This window comes from Muscardinus avellanarius (genome assembly GCF_963383645.1).
Source record: "Muscardinus avellanarius genome assembly, chromosome: 1".
Lineage (NCBI taxonomy): Eukaryota > Metazoa > Chordata > Mammalia > Rodentia > Gliridae > Muscardinus > Muscardinus avellanarius.
Window position 1 is genome coordinate 178,131,766 of NC_137786.1, and position 27,350 is coordinate 178,159,115.

General features: G+C 52.1%; 1 protein-coding gene across 1 annotated transcript; it reads left to right on the plus strand.

The window, feature by feature from the left end:
* STARD10 (StAR related lipid transfer domain containing 10) lies at window positions 1–26,964 on the plus strand (the record flags this gene model as incomplete). Its single annotated transcript, XM_080701335.1, has 6 exons — window positions 1–222; window positions 23,658–23,805; window positions 24,318–24,421; window positions 25,069–25,186; window positions 26,493–26,545; window positions 26,719–26,964. Exons 1-6 carry the CDS (start codon window positions 16–18, stop codon window positions 26,962–26,964), a joined length of 876 nt encoding a protein of 291 aa, XP_080557461.1. The 5' UTR covers window positions 1–15.
* Window positions 26,965–27,350: the final 386 nt, after the last annotated feature.

A 27,350-nucleotide genomic window follows, 5' to 3' on the forward strand; every position in this document is an offset into this window, starting at 1 on the left:
CTCCCCACGCTCCCCATGGAGAAGCCAGCGGCCTCAACAGAGCCTCAAGGGCCTCGGCCAGTCCTGGGCCGCGAAAGTGTCCAGGTGCCAGACGACCAGGACTTCCGCAGCTTCCGGTCAGAGTGCGAGGACGAGGTGGGCTGGAACCTGACCTACAGCAAGGCTGGCGTGTCTGTGTGGGTGCAGGCTATGGAGATGGATCGGACTCTGCACAAGATCAAGGTAGGGTCGCCCCATGGTACCCGCAGCTTGCCCTGCACCCTTACTGCCTCTCACACCGAGGTTTCCTGCCTTGCCTCTGAGCCACAGACACTTGGGGTGCATCTGGGCCCAGACAAAGTCTCCTGCTAGGAACCAGGAGGTACTTTCTGCTAGGCCAAGTGTCCATTACACAGATGGGCCAACTGAGGCCAGGAGAAGGGATGTGACTCATTCTGGCACACTCAACTAGAAGCCAGAAATGCCCTTGTCTGCTCCAGGAGGGGGGCTGCTGCCAGCCCCATCTAGAAGAGTGGTCTTCCTCGGGGACCCCTCTGCCCAGAAGTTTCCACCGGCCCTCGGTCTGAGTCACCCGGGTGGGAGACCAGCTTCCTTTCTCCCTAATTCCTCATTCTCTCAGCCTGAGCTGAGTCTCCTGTTCTTGCTGTGCACACCCTCGGGTGCAGAGATCTGATTCCTTCCTGCCCGATCCCCTGCTCTCTTCCTCTTGCCTCCCTGGCTGCTCCCCAAGTGTCTGGCAGGGGCTCCGCACTGTGGCTGGTGAAGGAGAGCTCGGATGCTCTCTGCCTTGCACAGGGCCAGGCTTGGGGGACTGTTGGGCAGGAGACCTGGGGTCAGGGGAAGCCAGCTCAGAGAGGAGTGCAGGCGCGCCAGCCCCTCACAGCACCCCCACACACACACACACACCAGCTCCATGATTCTCTCTTTGCCGAGACAGGCAAGCTCGGGAGTTGATGGAGCAGAGGCTGGTGAAGGCTCTGGTCTACGGGTCTCATTAGCTGTTCCTGACACATCTGGCCTTGCTGGCGTAGGCTGTGCCCTGTCCTCCTGTCCTCCTGGAGAACGTGGGGAGTACATTGCTGTTGCCTGAGGCCCAGGCCCTGGACTCCTCTGAGACTCTGCCTGGGACCTGGTCTCTGACTTAGCTTGGGCACCCGGGCTGCACACAGGACCTGAGCGTCTGACTTTCCCCTCTGATCCTGTGCTGTGCGGCTTCACTTTCCTTGACCATTCACCACTTTGTCCACCTGTTCCCATATGGCCTGGCTTGCTCTTTCTGCCTTCCCTCTCTCTCTGTACCCTGAGCACCTGACTCTGCTCTCTGGGTTTCAATGTGTGTCCTCCCCTCTGGGTCTTTGTCCAGACCTGAGGACCCTGGGCTGGGCTTCTCAAGGGCCTGCCCCATGTCTGAGCCTGAGGAGCCGGGAAGGGGAGGGCAGCTGGAAAGCCCCAGTGTGGTGCTGCCTGAGGGCAGCAGTAGGTCCCAGCCTCCGGGAAAGGGATGCTCTTGAAGGAAGGAAGAAGGAAGGGACTAAGGAGCGAAGGGAATGGAAGTGAGCAGGTGGCTGCAAGGGAGCCTGACTGTGACCTGAGAAGGGCACAAGGCTGGCAGTGCGTGTGTGGGGGTGTTTCCCCACTGGGGCTGGCTCCCACAGGGGCCCGGGAAGGTACTCCCACCCTCTGTCAACAGGGCGGAGCTGCCTCCTCCATCTGGCTTGGTTAATGAATAAACCCAACCCATCCCAGGTCTAGAGTTGGCAGGTCTGGGGGCCAGGCTGCTACAACAGACACCTAGTGACCAGGTCTGACTTGTCAGATGGCCTTACTTTGGGGTGGAAGGTTTAGAAAAACTGGGGTGTTGTGGGCAGGGCACATACATTCCCCACCAGCCAGGATCCTAGCCCTCCTTCTCTCTAGACTGAGCAGAGCCTGGAGGTACTAGAGGGCCCTTGGCATACTCTAATTCCCACACAAGGGTGAAAGTAAAGATATTAAAGCCCAGAAAAAGGCAGGGGCCAGCTCAGGATCAGCCAAGTCCCAACAGAGCAGACATGTTAGCCTCCCAGTCTTTTTTACTTTTCTCCTCATCCTACCCCCTAGCTCTGTTCCCACAGTGGACTAGGTGAGCAAAGCTGGGGCTCAGGGAGGGGGCTCATAAGCAGGAGGCCATTTCTTGTCTTCTCAGCACAGCAGATGGAACTCTGGGAGATAGGCAGAAGCCTCCCTGAGACCCGGCCCCAAGATTCCAGGACTCTCAGGTGCCACACAGCTATTTCTGATAAGAGCCTCTGCTCAGAGCCTAGCGTTTCTCTCCATCTCTTTTACCCTCAGGCATTTTACAAAGAAACTGAGGCCGAGAGAGCCACTGTCACTTGCCCAAGGTCACGTGGCAGCTGGCTCCAGAGCCCTGCCCCTCTGCACGGGTGCACATCCCTAGGCAACACTGGCCTTTAGCCTCATCAATAACTCTTTGAAGGATTGAAGGACATGATGTTCTCTTCATCCCCTTGTTTGATAGATGACAAAGCTGAGGTCCACAGAGGGGAGGAGCGGCTTGTCAAGGTCACACAGCAGGTTGAAGCCAGAGGCGGGTCAGGCTGGGACTCAACCGCAGGTGTTTGTTGAGCTTCTGTCTCCTCCCCTCACCTCTCTCCTGCCCCAGCCAAATGGCTCCTATACATGCCCTGAGCTCGTGATGGAGGGGGATGTGGGATTCCACCTACCTATTTACCGGATTGATTTCTTTCTCCTCTTCTCCCTACCCTGTGTCCAGAGGTCCCTAGAAGCCACCTTGGCCCTGGGCCCAGCAGTTGGAACCAGGACACAAGAAAGGGGCTGTTGGAGGCCACTCCAGCCTGGCCTGGACCCATGCCTGGCTCCTGAGAGTCCAGGCCCTGTACCAGAGGAGGCGCTGAATATGGGTCTTGTGTGCAAGGCAGAGGGAAGCTTGGAGCCTGAACCCTGGCCTCTCAAAGCCCAGGCTGCTTCTCCACAGACCCCTTAGAAGTGTGAGAAATGGAAAACCCGGAGGTTGTGGGGCAAGGTGTCCATTTGCCACTTGTGACTTTGGACACATCTCTGTCTGACTCTGGGCTGTTTGTCCATTTGTACCATTGGGCCCTCCTGACTCCAAGGGCCTCAGGAACTGAGTGCCTGGACCAGCCCGTGGGAGAGAGTTGAAGAGTGAGGGGTCAGACAGCGGGTGCCATGGCCCTGCCATGGATGCTACATGCTCAGGGTTCCTGATGCCTGTCACATGCCCAGCCTTGGAATGGGCAGAGGAAGAGACCTGGACCATTCCTCAGGTTTTCAGATCCTGGTAGAGAGAAAACAGACAATTCCAGGTGACCCCTCACCTGGCCCCTACTGCACTGACCCCTACTGCACTGGCCACGTGTTCAAAGGAGCCCACAGAGGTGGGTGGGGCCTGGTGGGAACCTGGGCCTCTGTTAGGAGCAGGCAGGTGGGCAGGGGCCTGAGGGGCTTGATGCTAGAGCAGGTGTGTGAGTTCTTGGGGAATGTAGCTGCGAACCTCAAGTTCCTCTTGTAACAGGAAGCTGGGCAGTGGGGACCTATCTCCTCTGACTTCCTGTCCTTGCGGCCCCGCCCGTTCCCCTTGGAGGAAGCTGTAGTGGCCCCTCCTGGGCCTGTCTCACTGACCACCTGCCCCACGCCACAGGCTCCTCAGTCCTAGGCTCTCACGTCTCTGCCCATCTCCCCCTCCCTGCCCGCCTCTTCTCAGTGCCTCATTCCTGGTGAATGCCCATCACTCAGCGATTTCCAAGGGCCTTTCTCCCTTGTAACAGTCTGTGGGAAAGTCTTCTCGGGAAAGACGGGGTGGGGAAGGCTGAGGCCAAGTGGTTACTTATGACTGTTCACTCCATCTTCACAACGATCCTGCTCGGTAGGACCATGAACCCTGTCAAGCAGATGTGGAAGCTGAGGGGCAGCGCAGGAATTCAGTGTGCAAGGCTACACAGCTAGAAGTCTCCACGGCTGAGTCCTTTCAGCTCCCTGGACCTGCTTATGAGCACTGCCGGGCCTTCTGTGTCTAGGACCCGCTGGCTCACAACTTACCTTACCCCCTGTCCTTGGGTCTCCCTGTGCTGTGTCATCGTGGGGGGGGCACCTGGGAGGGGTCATAGATGGATATGAGCCCAGTTCTTGCTGTGTGACCTTAGGGTCACTTCACCTTTCTGAGTTTCTTTCTTTCTTTCTCTCTCTCTTCTTTTTCTTTTTTTGGAAGTACTAGAGATTGAACCTAGGGGCATTGTAGCATTAAACTACATCCTCATTCCTTTATTTTATTTTGAGACAGGGTCTCACTAAGTTGCCCAGGCTGGATCCTCCTGTCTCAGCCTCCCAAGTGCTAGGATTACAAGTGTGTACCACCGCTCCTGGCTAGGGTCCATATTCTTATCTGTGATGGCGAGGATAGCAATTAATCTGATTTTGAGGCTTTGGGCTTTGTGAGTTCAGGTCCAGGCTTGGCCTTTGCCCCTTCTGGGACTCAGTTTCCCCATCTTTTACAGCCAGTTGCTGGGCATATGGTCTGTAGAGGTTCTCCTAACCTTAGGCCAGGGTAGGGGAGAGTACACTGTCAGATGGCTCAGGCCTTAACCATCTATGCCAGCAGAGAGGCCCCAAGGTGGGGACTCTGAATCCAGATGAGTCCCGAGGACCCCTGCCCTGGCTGGCTCTAGACTGACTTGGTATGGAGATCCTGGAGGAAGTAGCTTCAGAGCTGTTCTTGGGGAACAGGCTCCCAGAGGGTGTGCCCAGGCACTGGGTAGGACCCCAGAGAAGGGAAAGGTCAGAGGGTTGCTGGAGGTGTTAGGGAAGCCTCCTTGGCAGGGTGAGCATACAGGGGAGAGAGCACAGGGTCTGACGTCCTGGCTCTGCGGCGCTGGGCCACAGAGTTGCCGCTGCCTGGGCTTCAGTTCCTCATCTGCCGAGTGAGGACAGCAGTGCTGCTCTGCCTTCGCTGCGGATGTCATTCACTCGCTCATTCAGTGGACATTCCCGGATAGCTTCTCTCTTCCTGGCTGTGTGCCAGAGATGGGGGGCAGCAGGAAGCCAGACCCTGCCCTCATGGAGCTCCCAGCTAGGTGCTGAGATAGACACTTGTCACAGGAGCTATGGAGACCCAGGGGGGCCATCTGAATCTGCTGGCCTTGGGGGTCAGGAGAGGCTGTGAGAGGGGAAATTGCACTGAGTCCTTCCCACTGGAGCTGAGTGGAAATGGAGGAGCACAAGTTTGATGCCATCAGGAACATTCCGCGCAGCTATACGAAGGCCTGGAGGTGGGAAACCAGGCATTGCATTTGGAAAACTGTAGGTGGTTGTGTAGAGAGGCTGGAGGGGATGGGAAAGCTAAAACAGGGGCCTGAGCCTTGCAGCTCAGAGGTCCGCCCCTGGGGTGCTAGGAGAGGGCTTTAGCTAAGGGAGGTGATAGGAAAGAATCTGCTGCTGTATTTGCTGGGCGGAGGTGCTGAGCCTACAATAAAGCAGGACTTGGGAATAGAGCTAAGGATCGCATCCAGAGAGATTTGGGAGAATTGGTAGTTATACCATAACTGCAGTGCGCCAACTGTGAGGTGCAGGGCAGGCTGGGCTGTAAGATGGTAGGGACGTGCAGCCCCTTGCACCTGCCTGGGAGTGGGATGCCTGCAGTCCCTGCTGAGAGTAGAGGAGCCCTCAGTCCCCAGGCTGGCTCTGTGTCCTCCACACCTAGCTCCCCAGGCTCGGGCTTTTAAACTTTAACGAGCCCCAGCTCAGTTTCCAGCCGAGAGTCTTTAAAGTTTCAGGAGATGAGAGAAAGGAGCGAGTCCCACAGACAGCTGGGTTTTCTTTCTTCTCTCGTCTCTATGCTTGGCTGGGCTGCCTGGAGCCAGAGCTGTATGCTCCATGACCCCAGAGTCCTGGCACTTGCAGAGATCTGGGCCTCAGCTGAGCTGTTCCAGATCCTCCTGAGAGGCCTGTATGCCAGGTTGGCTTCATGCATAAATGAGGGTAGAGACCTATGCCAGTCCTGACCTCTCACCCTTGTTCCTGACCTGGGCAGATTATCATGCTTTGGCAATAGGCAGGGGGAAGGCAGCTCAGAGCAGGTGTCAAGCCAGAGACATCCTCAACCTTATTCATGCCTCTCCTATCCTCTCTGGTATGCTTTGGCTGGCCTTGGAGCTCTGGGGTCCCTGAAGACTCAGACATGGGAATGGAGTGTCCCATACCAAATACAGACTCCACTTACCTGTTTCTAAAGAGATCCTGGAGCAGGTGGCACAGGGCAGCTGGCTCTATTCTCTAGGACCAGGTACATGCCACCTCCGATGTCTTTCTAGAATCCTAATGCCTCTACAAGGTGAACAGTGTCTTCACTTACAGGGAGTGGGGGTGACTTCTGTCTCCCCCTTGGTGCCTGGGTCACTCCATCTTATCCTCTGGGTTTCTTGTCGCAATTTCCATCTGCCACTAGTTCCCCAAGATCCTCTTCACCGTCTTCAGAATGCTCTTCCCCCAACCCCATCTTTGGATCCTTCCAGATCACCTGGGACATGGTACTGGGTCAGGGAGGTGATGAGTCCTGAGGCAGAGGCCTGAAAGCCAGAGGAGATGGCATTCTTTTGTGTGTTTCCAACTTGCACTAATTCATGCCTGCATGTATTCATTGATTTCACATTCCTTGAGTACATACTGTAGGCCAGGCATTGTGTTATATGCAGGAACTTAGCATCAGAGCACACGCATCAGAACCTGCTATCATGGGGTTTGCATCTGGAGGGAGAGCCAAGCAAAACAGAAGCAAACAAGGGGAGAGATGACGGCTGTGTCTTATGAGGATAGGATGGTGTGAGGGGTTGAGGATCCTAAGTCTGGACTTTCGTGTGTGGAGCCAGATTGTGGATGACTGTGTGTATGAGGTGGCCCTTGGCCAGGCGGCCTGTGAGCCCCTCATGGACAGGTACCAGGTTGCCCCTTTTCCTGCCCAGGTGACAGCCCTGGGGCAGATGCCTGACAAGGCTCAATCTCTGTGGAATGTGTGTGCGTGTGCCTGCGGTGATGTCCATGCCTCTGATTGTGCAACTGCGTGTGTTTCTGTGTCTGGCATTACTCTTTGTGTGAGTCACACCCCCTCACTGCAGCAGCAGAGTCGTCTCTGATCCAATTGTGTCTGCTCAGCTGTCTCCTGGCGGCTCCCGGCCCCTGGTTCTGCTCTGATGCTGCTTTGCTCCCCCCTTCCTGCCTCCACCAAAGCCACCTGTCCTCACCATGGGGCCTCAAGGTCTTATTTTGGGTGTGTTTTCTACCCCCCCCATCTCTGCTTCCCTCTCCCCCTCTGCTTACTCCCTTTCCTCTATTTCACCCCCGTCCCAGTTATTTATTCATTTAACAAACCTCTCATGCCTCCTACCCACTCTTCCAGCCACTGTGCTGGTGCTGGGGACTGGGGACTAGAGAGGATCAGACCTGGGCCCTGTTCCCAAGATTCAAGGCTGGTGGGGAAATGGATGGAGACTGAGGGCCCTTGGAGAGCAGTGCGAGGACAGAGGCTTGCCCTAAGACTGAAGGAGGCCAGTGGCTGACAGCATGGAAGGAGAGAGAAAGAGGGCTTCACCAGGAGGTGGGGTTTGGGTGGGGCCTGGGGGGTCCAGTGGGAGTCAGGCAGCTAGAAGAAGGCCCTGAAAACCTCTCAGTGAGGTGGGCTGCCCAGGGGAACAGTGTAGGGCTGCTGTGAGAGGAAAGGCAGAGCCCTGACAGGGTGGGGAGGCATTTCTGAGTTTGAATTTTATACTGATGGAAAAGGAGAGAGAGAGAGAGAGAGAGAGAGAGAGAGAGAGAGAGAGAGAGAGAGAGAGAGAGAGATGGAATGCACTCACACTAGAGAGCAAGCTAAACTGGCAGAGGCTTTCAAGCTGGGCATGCTATCATCTGCTCTGGGGTTTAGAAAGCTCCCAGGCTGCAGGGGACCAATTGGCCCAGAAGCCAGGCAACCAGAGAAAAGGATGTGGCTGCCTGGTCAGAGCAGTGATGCCGAGGCCTGCCTGGGTTGGCAGAGCGGGGCTGCTGGGAAGGCTGTGGCTGAGTAGAATCCAGGGGCAGAGGTGCTAAGAGTAGGAGAGGAAGGGATGAGTCCAGGATCATGCCCAGGTTACAGGCACAGACGGGGAGGGTAGGAAAAATAATGTGGCGGCACTGAACACAGTGACCTTGCAAGGCCTGTTGGCTGTCCAGAGTGTGATGTCCAGAGGCTGCTCAAAATGAGGCTGGAGCTTACTGGATTTTCAGGGGGCAGCCACCATTGGCAGCCCCTGAACCCTATGAGGTGTTTAGTCTCTTTGTCTGTCTTGATGTCCCTGACCTGTCTTGTCTTCTAGGCCTGCCTACTCTGCCTCTCTTTCTCAGCTCCCCTTCCTTCCCCAGGATAGGAGGCGGCAGGAGTTCCAGAGCAGGAGGTCAGCCTCTGATGGCAGAGCAAGACGCTCATTAGTGTTGCAGAGTCTCCGGAGCTCGGGTGGGGGTGGGCAGCCAGGGAGGCTGCTGGAGACCAGAGGGGAGGGAGGGGGAGGCAGAGCAGGGATGAGTCACTCAGCCCCAGAGCAACAAGGGCGGGCCCAGCCGGGTCTGTTCAGGGGCAACACGACAGCACCTCCACTCTCCACCAGTCTCGAGGAGTCCATTTCTGGGGAAAAGATGAGTTTGGGACAGCTGCTGCCGACTCCATTCCCTTCAAAGGAGAGGGCCGCAGAGACTGTCCGGCCATTTTGCAGGTGGAAATACTGAGACCAAGCAGGGGTAAGGAGGCCTTGCCCTGGGCCCACAGCACGTGTGCCTGCATCCTTCCCGCACCAAGCAGAGCGGCCCCACAGCCCTTGCCCACGCACTGCTCAAGCATGGATGCATCAGGGACAGTCCTCATCTGGCCACACGCGGGCCCCCTAGATTCCCTGAGCACCTCATGGAACAGAATTGGGTTCTTAGGGAGCAGTTTCAGTGGCCTTTGGTTCACACTGCATTCCTCCATTTTTCTTTCTTTCTTTCTTTCTTTCTTTCTTTCTTTCTTTCTTTCTTTCTTTCTCTCCCTTCCTTCCCCTTCCTTCCCTCCCTCCCTCCCTCCCTCCCTTTCTTTCTTTCTTTCTTTCTTTCTTTCTTTCTTTCTCTCCCCCTTCCTTCCCCTCCCTTCCCTCCCTCCCTCCCTTTCTTTCTTTCTCTTTCTTTCTTTCTTTCTTTCTTTCTTTCTTTCTTTCTTTCTTTCTCTCTCCCTTCCTTCCCCTTCCTTCCCTCCCTCCCTCCCTCTTTCTTTCTTTCTTTCTTTCCTTCTTTCTTTCTCTTCCAGTACTGGGGATTGAACCCAGGGCTATTCTACCTCCAAGCTACACCCCCAGCCCGAATTTTCATTCTTTATTTGGAAATAGGGTCTCACTGAGTTACAGAGGGCCTCACTAAGTAGCTGAGGCTGTCGGCAAAGCTGGGTCCTCCTGTCTCAGCCTCCAAGTACTGAGATTACAAGTGTGTGCCACCACGCCCAGCTCCACTTCACTTTTCTGAGCCACCATTTACCAAAGGGCATAATCCCTCCTCCCAGGTAGCTGAAAGGATGGAATTCGATGAGTCTGTAAAACGCTGAGCCTGGAGTCTGTCACAGAGCTGGCACCGTATTGACACTTGCTGAATGGGTGGCTGAATGAATGGCTTGAAGCATCCACGGACGGCTCCATTTCCCACTCGGGTTACCTTGTGCAGACACACGTGCCTGCTTTTCTCTGAACAGTTGGGCCGTTTCTGGTTCCCAGCTCAAGCCATCACCTCTGCCAGGAGCCCATCCTCCCTTCATCATCTGTGCGCCGTCCGCTCTCCTAGTCACCTTTAGGGCTCAGCTGCATTGCTGCTCTTTGTACCTGCCTCCTGCATCCTTCTGTCCCTGGTAGCACCCCCATCCCCCAACCCGAGGGTGGGTACCCGAGTACCCTCTGCCTCCAGTCCCTACACAGGGCCATCCTCGGGCGGAGGTCAGTGGCATGCTGGTCCAGCCACATGCTGCAGAGCATGTCAAGTTCCCTCGGTGTCTAGGTAGCTTCGAGCCCAGCTCAGCGGAGCCCCAGCTTTCAGGTGCAGGGAACGAGCACTGGGGGTCCTGAACAACACTTTTTTTTTTTTTTTTGGTATTGAGAGTAGAACCCAGGGACTTTTCTACCACCGGGCTATACTCTCAGACCTATTTTTACTTTATTTGGAAACAGGGTCTCACTAAGTTGCTGAGAGCCTCACTCAGTAGCTGAGACTGGCTTCAAACCTGTGTGATCCTCCTGTCTCAGCCTCTCAAATGCTGGGATTACAAGTGTGCGCCACCACACCCAGCTGGACAACACTTTTAATTAGGAAAAGAAACCTTCATATTCACATATCTCATATAAACTATGTTGTAGTGACAATAACAAGAATCCAAAAAATGAGAACTTGGTAAAGTGGCATGTACCTTTTGCCCCAGCTGCTTGGGAGGCTGAGGCAGGAGGTCTGCTTGAGCCATGAGTTCATGACCAGCCTGGATAACCAGCAAGGCCCTGTCTCAAAAAAAAAAAAAAAAAAATCCAAAATTAAAAATAATCACCTAGAGCTTTGGTTCCCTGAGTAAAACTTTTATTTGGTTCTTACTAGTTCTTTAGAAGGTATAATTAATTTATACATAGCTTAAACCATGACACAGGTGTGAGTTCATATCCAGTTTTTTTTATTTTATTTAATACTGTATGTGATCAGGTGTGCTGGTCGTGCAGGATTGCAATCCCAGTACTTGGGAGAGGATCACAGGTTTAAGGCCACCTCAACAATTTAGTGAGACTCTGCTAAAAAAAAAGCTGGGTGTGGTGGCATAGGTTTGTAATCTCAGTATTTGGTTGGGAGGCTGAGACAGGAGGATGGCAGGTTCACAGCCAGCCTCAGATACTTAGGCCCTCTGCAACTCAGTGTTTCAAAATAAAGAATAAAAAATAGGGCTGGGGGTATAGCTCAGAGGTAAAAATGCCCCTGGGTTCCATCCCCAGTACCAGAAAAAGCTGGGCATGGTGGCCCATGCTTGTAACTCCCAGTACATGGGAGGCTAAGACAGGAGGATCAGAGGCCCTCTCCAACTTAGAACCTGTTTCAAATAAAAAATAGGGAAAAAAAATAAGAATAGGACTGGGATGTAGTTCAGGGGTAGAATGCTCCTGGCTTCAACCTCCAGCACCACACACACACACACACACACACACACACACACACACACACACACAAATAATATAATAATAAAAAGGGCTGGGGGTATACTCTCAGAGGTAGAATGCCCCTGGGTTCAATTCCCAGTACCACAAGCAAACAAAACAAACAAACATTGTACCTATAGAAGTTTAGTGCCTGTAGAAGTTTCTCCTATTGCTACAATGACTGATTCATGGGTATTTTTGGCAGCTTCTCCCTGCAGGCCTACTCTAGCTTCTGGGGAACAGAGCTGGCATGGCCACCGCCCCTGCTCCGGGAGCCCTCAGCCTGCAGAGGCTGTGCAGGGATGGGCTGTGTGCTCCAGGCCATGCGGGGCCTGCTGCCACCTGCATTCCCATTGCTTTCCAATGCCACTTAATAATGACAGATACAATAGCACACTCATGAATTTTTGTTGTTGTTTTTTGAGGCACTGGGGATGGAACCCAGGGGCATTCTACCTCTGGGCTGCATCCCCAGCTCTATTTTTTTTTTTCCTGGAAATAAATATTTATTGAATGAACAAGTATGTACGGTTAACTGGGGAAAATAAAGCTGTGCTGACATTTTTGTTTGTAGTTTTTGTAAGTATATGCTATGTTTGTGAACATAGTAAAGTACATCCTGAACTAATATTTATTGGGTTTATTTGTGGCATACATAACCTTTTTTTTATATTTCTTTTTTTTATTATTAATTTATTTTTTAAATTGGTGCATTGTAGTCATATATCAATCACATTGGAGTACAAGACTTGAGAGGATATACAAGCACACATCATCCAATTAGCCCTCCTCCAGCCCCCATCCCATTCCCTCCCCCTCTCTCCATCCCACGCTTCTTTGGTGATTGACTTTGATACATTTGTTTATGTACCTCCTGCGTTTTATTTATTTATTTATTTATTTATTTATTTATTTATTTTGTGGTACTGGGGTTCCTGGAAGCCCTTCTACCTCCGGGCTCCACTCCCAGACACCTATTTTGTATTTTTTTTTTTATTTGGACACAGGGTCTCTTAAGCCAGCACACGCGCCTGGCTTCGAACCTGCGCGATCCTCCTGTCTCTGCCTCCCAAGCGGGGGGATTACAAGCGTGCGCCACCACGCCCGGCTACCTCCTGCGTTTTAAAGAGGCTCCGTCCTCCAGTATTACATACCCTCTGATTGGTCACATTAGTTGCTTCACTATAGGGCCCTTTCTATAGCTCAACCTCTTCCTGTTGCCCTTTTCCTCCTAGTTATTGCTGATTAAGAGAAGCGTCTGATTTATATTTTCTGCGATATTTCTCTGTGCATGCTGCGTTGCAAGTACCGATCCCACTCTTGATGGTCCCAGTAGTGGCCTGGCTACTCAGTGGACTGATCCAGACCTCGCTGGCTCAAGCAGCGGCCTTGCCTCATGGGAGGCCCCAGTTCTGGTCTCGCTGGCCCCTGCACTGGTCTAACCCCTAAGCTGTCTTTGGTCCCGGCCTTGGAGGCCGCAGGAGTGAACTTGCCTCACGCCAGGCTCCGATGCTGGCCATTGGCCCCTGCACCAGCCTAACCCATTGGCAGGATTCCAATCCCGGCCTCGGAGGCCCCAGCACCAGCCTAGCCTCACGGCAGGCTCCAATGCTGGCCTCATTGGCCCCAGCACCGGCCTAACCCCTCGGCAGGTTCCGTTCCCGGGTTAGGAGGCCCCAGCACTGGCTATGTCTCATGGCAGGCTCCGATGCCGGCCTTGCTGGCCCCAGCACCGGTCTAGCCCTTCGGCAGGTTGTTATCCTGGCCTCGGAGGCCCCAGTACCGGCCTTGCCTCATGGCAGGCTCCGATGCCGGCCTCGCCCCAGCTCTATTTTTATTCTTTATTTTGAAACAGTGTCTCCAAGTTGGAGATGGCCTCACCAAGTAGCTAAGGCTGACTGGGGAACCTGTGATCCTCCTGTCTCAGCCTCCTAAATGCTGGGATTACACGGGTATGACACCATGCCTGGCTCAAGAATGTTATAAAAAAAAAAAACCTTTTTCTTATTTACATTTTTTCCCCCCGAGTATAAATTTCTAGTCTTCGGGTTCTGGGAAATGACTTGAAAAACGCTACACACACATATATACATAAACACACAAAAACTTTTTAGGGGGAGGACTGGGGATTGAACTCAGAGACAGTCTACCTCTGAACTACATACTCAGTCCTTTTTTTATCTTTTATTTTTGAAATGGGGTCTTGCTAAGTTGCTGAGGCTGGCCTTGCAATCCTCCTTTTTCAGCCTCCCAAGTACTGGGAATACAGATATGTGCCAGCATGTGAAAGACATTTGTTTTTTATTTTAAAAACAGTTGCCTAATTGAAGCTACTAGGTACAGTGTTACATGCCTTAATCCCAGTAGTTAGGTGGATGAAAAAGGAGGATCACAGGTTCAAGGCCAGCCTCAGGAATTTAAAGATACCCTCAACTTAGCAGGACTCTGTTTCCAAATAAAATAGGGCTGGGGGTGTAGCTCAGAGGTTGAATGCTCCTGGGTTTAATACCCAGTACTGAAAAACAAAACAAAACTTTTTTGCCAATCAATCTTTCTTTCTTTCTTTCTTTCTTTCTTTCTTTCTTTCTTTCTTTCTTTCTTTCTTCTTTCTTGTGTGATAATGGAACCCAGGGCCTTGTGCATACTAAGCATACACTCTATACCACTTAGCTACATCTCCAATTTTACCATATCATCACAAGCAGGTTGTCTTTTTTTTTTTTTTTTTTTTTTTGTGGTGATACTGGGGTTCCTGGAAACCCTTCTACCTCCGGGCTACACTCCCAGGCCTATTTTATATTTTTTAATTTGGAAACAGAGTCTCTTAAGTCAGTGCGATCCTCCTGTCACAAGTGTGTGCCCAGCAAGCAGTGTGTATTTTATGTTTGTTAATTTAGTAAGTACAAATTGATACTTCAGTGTACTTTTTCTCTATAATTAAAAGAAATTTAATTTAAAAAGTTTTTTAAATTAAAAAATTATTTTTTGAGATGGAGCTTTCACTATGTTGCCTAGGCTGGCTTAGAATTGGTGGGTCAGTCAGCAATCCTGCCTCAGCTTCCTGAGTAGCTGGAACTACAAGGGTGCCACCATACCTGGTTAATTTATTTTCTTTGGCTATCAGAACTATTCATCTCAGCTGGGTGTGGTTATCCCAGTACTTGGGAGGCTGAGACAGGAGGATCATAGGTTTGAGGCCAGCCTTAGCTACTTAGTGAGGCCCTCTGCAAATTAGTAAAAAATAAAGAATAAAAAATAGGGCTGGGGGTGTAGCTTGGAGGTAGAAAGCCCCTGGGTTCAATCTCTAGTACCAAAAATAAATAAATAAATAAAAAGGCAAACAACAACAACAAAAAACACTATTAATCTCAAAGCAAGTTCCAGAATCTCTCCTGGACCTGTCTCCAGTGTGTTTAGGTACACCAGCCTCTGTATTCCTTTGTAAGAGAATGGCGGAAGCAGCAGCAGTCGTCTTCGAGGCAGAGGGATGTAGAGGGGTCTGGCCGCACAGCCGCGGTGCTCGGCATCACGGAGCGCTGTGCACCTGTGCCGCTCCAGCTTCCTCTCCTGGCCCACATGGTGAGGGCAGGCTTGGGCCATGGCTTGTGAGGGTGGAGCTGGTAGATCTGGGGGGCCCTGGTATGGCGGGCTGTCTGCCCTTCCCTGTCCCCCTCCCTGTGAAGTCTTGGCAGTTTTGTTTTTTTCAACCTCTTTTTCTAGTCCCTGCATATTCTGCTTTTAGGGGATTAGCAGGAAGGTTCCCTTGGGCAGGGCCTGACAGTCCAGGAATACTGCCTGGAGCCTGGAGCTAAAGGAAGGGCAGCTGCCCCTAGGGCTTTATGTACTAGTCTCTTTTAATCCTTACAGTACCACTCAGAGAGCAGGATGATCCCCATTTGATGGATGATGTTGTTGGGCCCCAGAGCTTCTGTCCTCTGCTCAAGCTAAGGCCACACAGCCAGGATGTGACGGGGCAGAGGCCCGTGCAATGCAGACGGCCCAGAGTCATACCCAGAAAGATAGACTCGCAGAGGGGTCCAGCTGGGAGTCACAGGCAGTGTCATGGCAGAGTGGTCCCAGATGGGGCCTCCAGGTGCAGGGCCTCAGTGCTGGGTTTCAGAAAAGCAAAGCCCTGCCTTTGAGCCCAGTGTAAGGACTAGAGATTGAGTCAGAAACTTTGTTCAGAGGAAGAATCGGTGAGCTGTGCCTCCCTGGTCAATAAGCTAAATCCATTAAATGCTGCTGGGCCTGGTGGCACACGCCTGTGATCCCAGTACTTGGGAGGCTGAGGCAGGAGGAGTGCAGGTGTGCACCCAGCCCCTGAAACTTAGTGAGACCCTATTCCAAACTAAAATAAATAAAATAACCAGGCATGGTGGTGTACACCTGTAATCCCAGTACTTGAGAGGCAGAAACAGGAGGATCAAAAGTTAGGACAGCCTCAGCAAGTAGTGAAACACTGATCAACCTAGCAAGACCCTGTTTCAAAGTAAAATTAAAAGAGGCTAGAGGTGTAGCTCAGAGGTAGAATGCCCCTGGGTTCAATCCCCAGTACCGCAAAACAAACTAATACATAAATCCAATGAGTGCTAATAACTGTCATTTAACTAAGGCAGCCTCCAGTGTCCAGCATGTTTTAGCTGGGCCAGTCCTGCTCTGACTAAGGTGGCAGGACATCCTAACACTTTGGAGTCGGGAACACTTGGGTCCTAGTTCTCTGTTCCATTGCTGTTCTTTGTGTGGCCTTGGCCAATCACTGTACCTCTTCCAGGCCTCAGCTTCAGCCTCTGTCAAATGGGGATGATAATTCCCACCCAGGTGTTGAGAGCCTAAAGAGGTGATCTCTGCAAAGGACAAAGCTTGGCACTCATGATGTTTGCTAATTCCAGCCCCCACCCACCCCATTCCACCCCATGGGGTCCATGGCTAGGTACTCCTGTCTTCTTTGGAGCTTATGAACTGGTCAGTGACTCAGAGTGCGCAGTAGTGATTGAGGTTGGGATTATTGGTAGGGCTATGATTGATTTGATCCATTGGCCCCATCCGCAGTCAGGAACCCTTCCTCTCATTGGAGTATGGCTCCACGGGGAGAGGGTGATTTGCTTAACGGTTACTTTCCTTCTACCGCGGTGTACTGAAATGTTAGTGGGGAGTTAGTCCAGCCTATGGGATCTTTCCCTTACCTTTCTCTGGGCCTCAGTTTTCTTAGTCGTGATCTGAAGAGTGGTGGTTGAAGAGATCATCTCCTGGCTTCTGGGGACTTTGGGATAATCCATGTGCCCCACACATCCAGCGTGCAGGAGGATATGTGAGGTCCAGACTTGGGTCCAACTGTGTATGTCTGTTTGCTTGGTACCACCCTGGCCTTTGGCTCCCAAGGCCCCCGTTCAGGCCCATGGAGGTGCCCTGAGTTCCTTTCCTGTCTCAGGTTGGCTGTCTCCCTGGGTCTGGAGAGATCCTCCTGTCCTCCCGCCTTCCCCTTCTCCCTGCTTCTGTAGCTCTGAGCAGTGGGCAAGGGGTAGGGGAGGTGTGGGGCAGATTGAGACAGTCTGGGCATTGGGCCTTGCTCTGTACATATTTGTTTAAGCCTCCAGTCTTCCTTTTGCCTGAGATGCCCTTCTCTGCCCTTTCAGTGGCTTACCTCCTTATTTTGGGGGCTCAGTCATGCTCTGCCCCACAGATCCTATGCCGCCTCCTCTCCCCAGCCTCCTCATTCTGCACTTCAAGTTTGGGTTCCAGCCTCTCGCACCAGTCCACGTGGCGTGGCGGGGCCTCTCTGGGGCAGGGATCAGGGCGAGGCAAGAGAGGCCCCCAGGACACAGAATGTAAGGAAGTACATGCAAACTTGACCCAGTCCTTCCTAATGTGGAAGGGTGAATGGCTTCTTCTGGAAGCCTGCCGTAAATAAAGGCTACTATTTTTGAGCAGTCCCTAAATGTGAGGCATATTACACACATGATCTCATACAGTCACAGCATTCTCAGGAGATAGGTACTGTTATCCCCATTTTCATGTCAGAAAAACTAAGTCTCATAAAAGTTAAATCTTGTGCCCAAGGGAAGAGCTGGGATTGGACACGGACCGCCAGCCAGGAAGGTTGCAGAAATCCCCCTATGGCCAGTTGTTTGTCCAGCCCCTTCTGCCTTTGGCTCTGTGAGCTTGGGTCTGGGGAGTGGGTCAGGGCCTGGGCAATCCCAGACACTCATGGAATCTCTACCTGGTGGGGATCTGCAGGGTGGAGCATTGGGGACAGCCCTGGTGACACTTGTGCCCTCTGGGTCTCGGTCTTCTCAGCTGTAAAACAGTTTCATGTGAGGCTCTGGGCTATAACTAGGCTTTAAGGGCTTGGTAGCCCAGCTAGGATCTCAGGCAGAGCACTATCCCCTTCAGTTCCAGCCTCCAGGGGGAGCTCCTAAGGTCCAGCCAGATGAACCAACTTGCCCAGGGCCCAGGGGCTGTGGCTTCCAGTCTCAGGCCCACCCACAGTGTGCAGTGACTCAGCCCAGCCCCACCACCTGTCCCTCTCAAAGCCTCTTAGAATTACACCTTGCAGGGTGTGGCCACCACTGCTGCAGGAACAAAGCTGGATGTAATTTCCTCCACTTGGCAGAGCTGCCCTGCCTCCTGGGGGCTGGAGAAAGGCCCAGGGCCCAGCCATCCAGCCTACCTCAGTTTCCTCCCCTGTGCTATCAGGTCAGCTTCTCACCCTCCCAGAAGGGCCGGCTGCTGGCCTTCCTTCACAAAAGTCTGTCGCCTGGAAAACCTTTGAAGTTTCTCTTTTTATCTGCAAGATAAAGGCTGTGTGTAGTGTTTACCTCCCTAGATCCCTCCTCTTCCCTATGATCTGCATGCCCCACCTACTGCCTGCTTGGGGCGGGATTTGGGTTCTGGAATGACAGCAGTGCCAGCCCTTCCCGGGAAGCCTGGCCCAGGGAAGGTGTAGACCCAGGTTGGATCCTAACCTGTGAAGTAGGCTCGTGTCACCATTGCTTCTCATATGCTCACTGTCCAGGATAATGTGTTAGGGAATTTGCAGAGCCACTCCAGTCCTAAAGTTGGATTTAGAGGACTCCGGTTTCCTCCAAAGCCCCATCAGCGCTCAGGGATCGCCCAGAGTGGAGGAAGACCCAGCTTTGGATTCCTGCTTTGCCGCTTTCTTGCTGTGTGATCTGGGCAAGTCACTTACTCGTCTGGGCTTTAGTGTTCTGTTTGACGGCCCGGAATGATGATAAAAGTTTGGGGTGAGGAGAGTACAGGTGTTGGCCTACACCTGGGCCTCAGGGAGCGCTGAGGAAGGTTATTTGGATGCCAATGGTGGTGTCTCTCTGGCCTCTGCTGACTTCAGCTCCCTGCCCCGCGGTGTCCCGCTCCCCCCACCACTCTGTTCATCCATGTTCATCTGCTGTTCATTCCCTGGAGTCTCCTCCAGGCTTGTAGTTATCTTGAGTCTTTCCTTGGCTTTCCTCATCATGGCACTTACGCCAGTGCTTTAGTAAACTGTTCTGGGTGTGTCTGGTGTTTACTTGTGGTTCCTGTTTGGCACCTTGGGCAGAGGCACCACCAAGAGATGCCTCCGTTGTTCTCTTTGGGTCCTATCAGGTGACGCTGCTTGTAACTTGTGCTGTTACTAAGGATGCTCACTTTGATCTCTGAGTTGGTATCTGGTAGGCTTCTGTACTATGAGGTTACTTGTTTCCCCTCTGTAATTAATATTTGATGGAAGTTACTCTGTGTGTGTGTGTGTGTGTGTGTGTGCGTGTGTGTGTGTGTGTGTTTACTGGGGATTGAACCCAGAGGCATTTTACTTCTGAGCTGCATCCCTAGCTCTTTTTTTATTTGTTTGTTTGTTTGTTTTGAAACAGCATTTCCCTAAGTTGCTGAGAGTCTCACTAAGCTGCTGAGGCTGGTCTTGAACCTGTGTTCCTCCCATTTCTGCCTCCCAAATACTGGGATTACAGGCATGTGCCTATACTCAGTTTAAAAAATTACTCTGAAACTATGTAAATATCTTATTCCTCATCAAATGTTCCATTTATTCATACCTATATATACTTTGGTTTTGTATTTTTTCAATGGAATATAATCTATTATTATTATTAATTATTATTATTATTCTTTATTTTGAAACCGGGTCTCACTGAGTTGCACAGGACCTCACTAAGTAGCTGAGGCTGTCTGCGAACTGCGATCCTCTGGTCTCAGCCTCCCGAATGCTGGGATTACAAGCGTGTGCCACCACACCCAGCCTATTTGTTTATTATTATTATTATTATTATTAATTATTATTTTGGTAGTACTGGGGTTCCTGGAAACCCTTCTACCTCCAGGCTATGCTCCTAGACCTATTTTTATATTTTTATTTGGAAACAGGGTCTCTTAAGCCAGAGAGGCCTGCTTCGAACCTGCGCCATCCTCCTGTCTCCACCTCCCAAGCGCAGGGCTTACAAGCGTGTGCCACCACGTCCGGCTGCTATCATTATTTTAATATAGCATGTTGCAAATTTAGCCCATTGTAGAGTGACCAATTAATTGTCCTGGTTTGCCTGGGGTTCCCAGGATTTGAGATGTTTAGTGGTAAAACTGGGAGAGTACCAGGTAACTCCTGGTAAGTTGACCACTACCAGTGGGAGTCTATGTCTGATGGATAAGGTCTCTGTCATTCCTTGATTTCTAGCTTAATAAGATGTTCCAGGCTCAGCTTATACTCCCTCTGACCCAGTCAGGGAATCACCTATTTCTCCAAGAAGATTTGGAACCAGGGACTTTTTGGGTATTAGGCTACCCCATAGCACGGAGTCATTTAGCTTCCCCAGACATTGCATTCTTGTTTGGCTCTGGGCCTTGGTCCTGGCTGTCTGTGCTGAGACCACCTGACAAACACCTCACTCCTAAACTGAGCTTTCTCTAAAGCCTGATTCCCCTGCCCACCCGGAGGAGCCAGTATCCTCTGAGCTCTGACAGAAACCTCTCCATTTCCAAGCAGGGCTCCTCCCTCAACTCCAAGCCTCTCTGGGATAGACCTCAGATTAATCTCTGACTCCTTTGGGCTCAAGAGAATGCTGAAATTGGGAGTTGCTAGTTTGATGATTGGATCTAGCCATGCCAGCTCGTGGAGCAGAAAAGCAAAACAGGGCAGAGAGGAAGGTAACTCATACTCTGCAGGTAAACTTTTTTTGTGTGTGTGCTGTGGATTTAACTACCAAGGCTTTGTTCCTGCTCAGCAGGCACTTTACCACTGAGCTATAACTGCAGTCCAGGCTTTAGCTTTCTTCATTCTAAAATGGTAGCCAGGTAGTGGCACTCACCTGCAATCCCAGTATTTAGGAAGCTGAGACAGGAGGATTGTAGGTTTGAGGCCAGCCTCCCAACTTAGCAAGAGCTTGTTCCAAAATAAAAAGGTGGGGTGGGGGCTGGGAATGTAGCTCAGTGGTAGAGGGCCCTGGGTTCAATCCCAGTGCCATAATAAGTAAATAAAATGGGCCAGGCACGCCTGTAATCCCATTACTTGTGAGGGTGAGACAGGAGGATCACTGGTTTGAGGTCAGTTTCAGCAACTTAGTGAGGTTCTCAGCAATCTAGTTAGACCCTGTTTCCAAATAAAAATTAAATAGGACTGGGGGTGTAGCTTGGAGGTAGAATGCTTTTGGGTTTAACTTCTAGTATGTATAAATATGTAAGTAGGTAAGTAAGTAAGTACGTAAATAAATAAATAAATAAATAAATAAAATGAGGTTAATGCCTCAGAACATTGCTACAAGAAGAAAATGTTGTAACGTACATAAAACACGTATTATGGCATCTGGTATGTAGTTAGTGCTTTCCCCAGGAATTCTAGGGGACCTTTGTATTTAAAAATGTGTCATTATTAGCCAGGTGATGCATGCCTCTAATCCTAGCAGCTCTGGTGGCTGAGGTGGGAAGACTCCAAGTTCAGGGTAAGCCTGGCAAGTTAGTGAGACACTGTCTCAAAATAAAATAAAAAGCCAGGTGTGGTGGCGCATGCTTGTAATCCCCGCATTTGGGAGGCTGAGACAGGAGGATTGCACAGGTTCAAAGCCAGCCTCAGCTACTTAGTGAGGCTCTCAGCAACTTAGTGAGACCCTGTTTCCAAATAAAGTATAAAATAGGTCTGGGAGTATAGCCCGGAGGTAGAAGAACCCCTGGGTTCCACCCCCAGTACCACACACACAAAAAAAATAAAAAAATTAATTAATTAATTAATTAATTTAAAAAGGTCTGGAGGTATAACAGTGATTGAGCACTCTTGGGTTCAAACCCTCATAGTGCAAAACAAAATTTATTACTACAAAGTAGTGTCATATACTTTAGGAAATCAGCAGGCACTTTACCACTGAGCTATAACTGTAGTCAGAAAAGAATTGCACAAGCCGGGCGTGGTGACACACGCTTGTAATCCCTGCGCTTGGGAGGCTGAGACAGGATCACACAGGTTCGAAGCCAGCCTCAGCTACTTAGTGAGGCTCTCAGCAACTTAGTAAGACCCTGTTTCCAAATAAAAATATAAAAAGGTCTGGGAGTATAGCCCAGAGGTAGAAAGCCTCTGGGTTCCACCTCCAAAAAAAAAAAAAAAAAAAAAGCTGTCATATTCTTCTACAGAGAGCGACACGGTTAGCACCTTAGTATCCTGAGCTTTTTCTAAGCACATATGGGCTTTCTGTAAATAAAATTATACTATACATTCCATTTTGTAAACTGATTTTTTTTTCTTGCTGGTGGGAACCTCTATCATTTTTGTGTCTGCAAATTTCTAATGCCTCTAACACTCAGACCACCTTCACATTTCTCCAGTTGTCCCCAAAATGTCCCTTTTTTTTAAATTTTATTTTTGTGATACTGGGGCTGGCGCCCAGGAGCATTCTACCTCCCAGCTACACTCTCAGCCTTACCCTGTTTTTAAATTTGGGAGCAGAGCCTCACTGAGTTGTTGAGAGCCTCACTAAGTTACTGAGGCTGGCCACAAACCTGCAATCCTCCTGTCTCGGCCTCCCAAACACTTGGATTACCAGTGTGTGCCACCACACCTGGCTTAAAAATGTCCTTTTCCGCCGGTGTCCAGATCAGCGTGCACTCCAGGATCGCTCTTTGCCGTGGTTGTCGTGTGCCATGTCTCTGCCCAGCCGGCCCCTTTGCCCTGACAATATGAAACTGACCTGCAGAATGCCTCACCCTCTGGCTGTGTCGGGCTGTGGTCGTACGGCGATGCTTAGCTTGTTCCTCTGCATTTTCAGTACTCGGAGGTTATGTGCAGGGCTTGTTGAGTTTCTTGGTGCCTAGAATAACCACAGGTGTTAGTGTGCCAAGGCCTATCCTGGGATGAGGGGGAAGCAATGCGATCCCAACCTCGTATGGGTACATGCATCCTCTTGTGAGTCGAAAGTAGTATGCGTGGGGTCTCCACGCTGGCTGAATGCCGGTTCTGGGAGACCTTTTAATTTTTTTTTTCTTCTTCTTCCTCCTCTTCCTTCTCCTCGCCTTCCTTTCTTGGTGCTGGGGATTGAACCCAAGGCCTAATACATGCTAGGCAAGCACTTTACCACTGGGAATATATATATTCCCAACACAGGAGCCCTTTTTAGACTATACAAAGAAACTCCTTCGTTTTTGCTGATGGGAACTTGACCTTGAGGGTTGGGCTTTTTGTGAAAAAAATTTTTTAAATTACAGAACAAGGACATTGACTAAGTTTCATCTTGCTGAATGCAAATCTAGAGAAACTTGGTTCTGTTTTTACTTGTTTTTCAGACATGTGAGCTGGGTTAAATCCCAGCAGTGCTACTGACCAGCTGGTTGACCTTGGGCAAGTTACTTAACCTCTTTGAGCCTCAAGTTCCTCCTTGGATTTCTTGTCTAGCAGAGTTGTTGGGAGGGTTAAATAAAACAAGGTGTGCTTGGCTATTTCTCCTCTAGATGGAAAGCTCTTTGAGGGTGAGGCTAATAAATAATAAAATATATAAAGATGTCTGTGGGATGAAACACACACATACACACATACACAGGAGGACAAGTGTTATGGCCAGGTGATGTTTGTTCATTTATGCTTTCATTCAATTAACAGGCTCCATGCTGGATGAATTGTGAGCCTCTGAGTTCACGGTCTGGGAGGGCTAAACATAGAGGCTCAGGGTGTGGGGACCTGAAATGTCTGGCTGGGAAGGCTTCCTGGAGGAGGAGACTGGGTAGGAAGAGTGGTCTTTGGATACAGAGGCTGTCTGTCTCCTGGCACAGGAGGCTTCTGGGGAAGCTGGACCAGGCTGTGGTAAGAAGTGAGTTCATGCTGGCTGCAGAGGCCCTGTTCCTCCCTGTCTTCCTTCCTCCTTTGCCTATCTACCCTCGGGTTCCCTGGCTAGGTCTCCGAGCCTGGTGTATCCTGACATCCCATTTGTCTGTCTGCAGTGCCGGATGGAGTGCCGCGATGTGCCAGCAGAGACACTCTATGACGTCCTACACGACATCGAGTACCGAAAGAAGTGGGACAGCAACGTCATTGAGACTTTTGACATCGCCCGTTTGACAGTCAACGCTGACGTGGGCTATTACTCTTGTGAGCAAGCACGGCGCACTGAGCCCAGCCCCCTCAGCCTCCTTTACCCTGCAGTCACTCCTGTGGCCGGGCTGCCTTCTCCTAGACACTCAGGCAAACACACACACTCACCAGCACATACGTACCACATGTTCACAAAGAGACACCCCACACAAACACATGCATACACAGCACACACAACCTATAGTCATGTACCACACATTATCATGCACAGGCACTCATAATAGTTTTTCTCCCCACACTCACATTCACTTATGAAAACCAGACAGACCAGCAAGGTAAGGGTCACATGAGGTTGTGAGGAGCCAGGGCAGCTGGAGACAGTGGGCCGAGGGTTTAGCTGTCTCTTTCCTAGTCCCAGCTTGGGCCTGTGGCCTGAGGGGATGGGCACCCATTTGGGTCAGGGGGAGTTGGCAGTTAACTCAGCATCCCTGTGTTGCTGGCCTCGGCCACACCCTCCTTTGTAGGCCAGTGGCTGGTGGTCTGGCTGAACTGTTCCTTACCCTCCACAGGGAGGTGTCCCAAGCCCCTGAAGAACCGCGACGTCATCACCCTCCGCTCCTGGCTCCCCATGGGTGCTGATTACATCATTATGAACTACTCTGTCAAACATCCTGTGAGTTGACTTGCCTTCCCGGCTGGGTGGGCAGGGCAAGGTACCATACAGACAGGGCTGGGCCATGGCTGCCACCATGACTTCTTTGTGACCTTGGTAGGCAGGGTTCCCTGTGGCCCTCAGTTTCCTTCCCATGAAGAAAATGAAGATAATGGCTTCTGTCACCCTGCTGGAGCCTCAGGCACATCCGGAGAGGGCAGTGTGGGTCATCGCTGCGGCAAGGGGGTGGGACGGGTTGTCCTTGTTGCTGGGCTCTGGAATTAGGCTGGCCAGGAAACAGGAGCAGGAGGTGAGTGGAAGGGTCCCTTGGCCCTCCCTGAGGTGGGGCCGCCTTGATCGCCCTGGGCAGGAAGGAACGGCAGGAATGGCTGGCCTGGACAAGGGTTGAGTGTCCACACGAACCTTTGAAAGAGCCTGGGGCTTTTCTGCGGGAACAGGGGAAGTCTTCAGAAGGGCAAGCATGACCTGGTATGGTTCTTCCCTTTCTCCCTGCCCCAGCATCAGGGCTGTCCGGTACAGACACCAGGGGGTATGAATTTGCTCACTCTGCGTGCATAGGTGTGTGTCTGTGTGTGCATGTGTGTGTTGCAAAAACATGACCTCTGCCCCCACCCTGAGTCTCACCTCCCTGTGCCTTCCATCCCCAGAAATACCCACCTCGGAAAGACTTGGTCCGAGCTGTGTCCATCCAGACGGGCTACCTCATCCAGAGCACGGGGCCCAAGAGCTGCGTCATCACCTACCTGGCCCAGGTGGACCCCAAAGGTGAGGGCTTGGCCCTGGCAGCTTGCCATGGGATCTTTCCCTATACCACAGGGGATAGGCTTGATCTACTAGGATCAGCTAGGACCCAGAGGCCGTCTGTTAGGAGCTGTTTTGTATTTGGGCTTGGTCATCACTGTAACTGCTATGGCAGCTGACCACATGTCTCTGTCTGCTGAGATCCAGGTCCCCAGGGCTATAAGGCTCCTGCACATCTCCTTCAGGGTGTCTTCTAGGTGCCCGAGATAGTGTGTCCAGTGCTAAGCTCACCCCCCCCACCTCCCCTTCCCTGTCTCCTCTCCACGTGTCAGGTGGAGCCACTCCTTCCTCCTCAGTTCCCGAATCCAGCCCCTTTTTCTAACTTTTCATAGCTCCTGTCATTTCTCTTTGTACTTGTCTGTCTTGTCTATAGCAGTTACCAGAAGAGTTTTTCTAAATGTTTATTTCCTCATGCCTGCCATTGTCTTAAAATGCTTCTGTGACTCTCCACCATCCTCAGAGTACCGTCTGATCCCGCTCCCCAGGTTTCCTAGCCCCTCAGCACCCTTAAACTTCGCCACCCTCTATCCGTGTGGCCTTTCCCTCAACGAGACGCCTCTCCTCCCTTTGGCCCTCCAGGGCTGCTTTGCGTCACCTCTTCCGTTGTTCCCTGCTCTGTGACCTCTTCCCTCTAACAGAACACCTGGCACACAGCTGGGCCCCCAGACAGGGAGCTCCTCTCTGGGTCCCCAAGGCTGGCCCAGGGTGGGTGTCACAGTGTGGAGTGAGTGGGCGACTGGTGAGTGACCCGCGGGTGGTTCCGCCTTGCGCATCCTTGCCGTGTGTGCCCTGAGCCCCCAGGGCACACAGCCCTAGGCTGCACCCTCAGTCTCACTGAGTGAGCTGGCTGTCAGAGGTAGAACAGACATTGGGAATGAGATGGGGAGAGCCAGGCTGGGCTGCTCAGCCAGGCAGAGTGGGGCGGAGCACCAGAGCCAGCCCAGCCTGGCTCTCCCCATCTCATTCCCAATGGGGGGGGGGGGAGCACCAGAAGGGACCTGAGCAGGAGGAGCAGCCTGCCGCTTGGTGGGTCGGCATTTTAGCCCTCAAGTAGTTTCCGATCACCTAGGACACTAGTCTTTTCCATGCAGTCCCCTGGCTCAGCAGAGGGACAGTGGGACAGAGTGGAGCCTGAGGACGGAGGTGGGACAGAGTGGGCAGGATGAGGCGTCTCCCCACGGAGAGGAGCTGGGCGGGGCTACGCTGGAGATTGGTGGGCCTGGGCGCCGAGGCTGCTTCCGCCCTTCTTACTACCCTCTCTGCCTCACAGGCTCCTTACCCAAGTGGGTGGTGAATAAATCTTCTCAGTTCCTGGCTCCCAAGGTGAGTGGCCCTGGGACTGCAGGGGTCGGAGGCTGGGGGAGTGGACGCTGGGGTGAGGAGCGGGGTCAAGGGGGGAGGCTGAGGCTTCGGCTGAGCCGCTGGGGGGCGCTGTGTGGGGGGCGTGGAGAGGCCTGCGCTCCTCACCACCCCTGACAGTGCTGGCGGGTGTGCAGGCCATGAAGAAGATGTACAAGGCGTGCGTCAAGTACCCTGAGTGGAAGCAGAAGCACCAGCCGCACTTCAAGCCCTGGCTGCACCCGGAGCAGAGCCCGCTGCCCAGCCTGGCGCTGTCGGAGCTGTCGGTGCAGCACGCGGACTCGCTGGAGAACATCGACGAGAGCGCGGTGGCCGAGAGCCGTGAGGAGCGAGGCGGCGGCGCGGGCGGTGAGGGCAGCGACGACGACACCTCGCTCACCTGAGCTCGCCAAGCAAGGACAAGACAGGACTGGGGCGGAGCCCTGGGGCGTGGACCCTCCCGCATTTACCCTTCCGCCCTGCCTCCTGGGGGCCGGGCTGGGCCCAGGCAGCACCGCACTTTGCTCTGCCGCCTGGCCGGACACAGCCCCAATAAAAGATCCCACAGCCTCAGCCCGCTCATCTCTGTACCTGCCGCCCACCTGCCCGGCATTGCTGGTTGCCGGGTTCTGCAGTTAACCTTGTGAATGTTATTTTTCCTCTGGCCTTTGATCCTTTGGGCATCTCCCTCCCCGGTGCAGCAGGGGTGGTGGAGGGCTGCAGCCCCTCCTCCTGTCCTCCCATCCATTGGTTCACTCTTCCATATCTGCATGCCTGTTGCATGTTCACT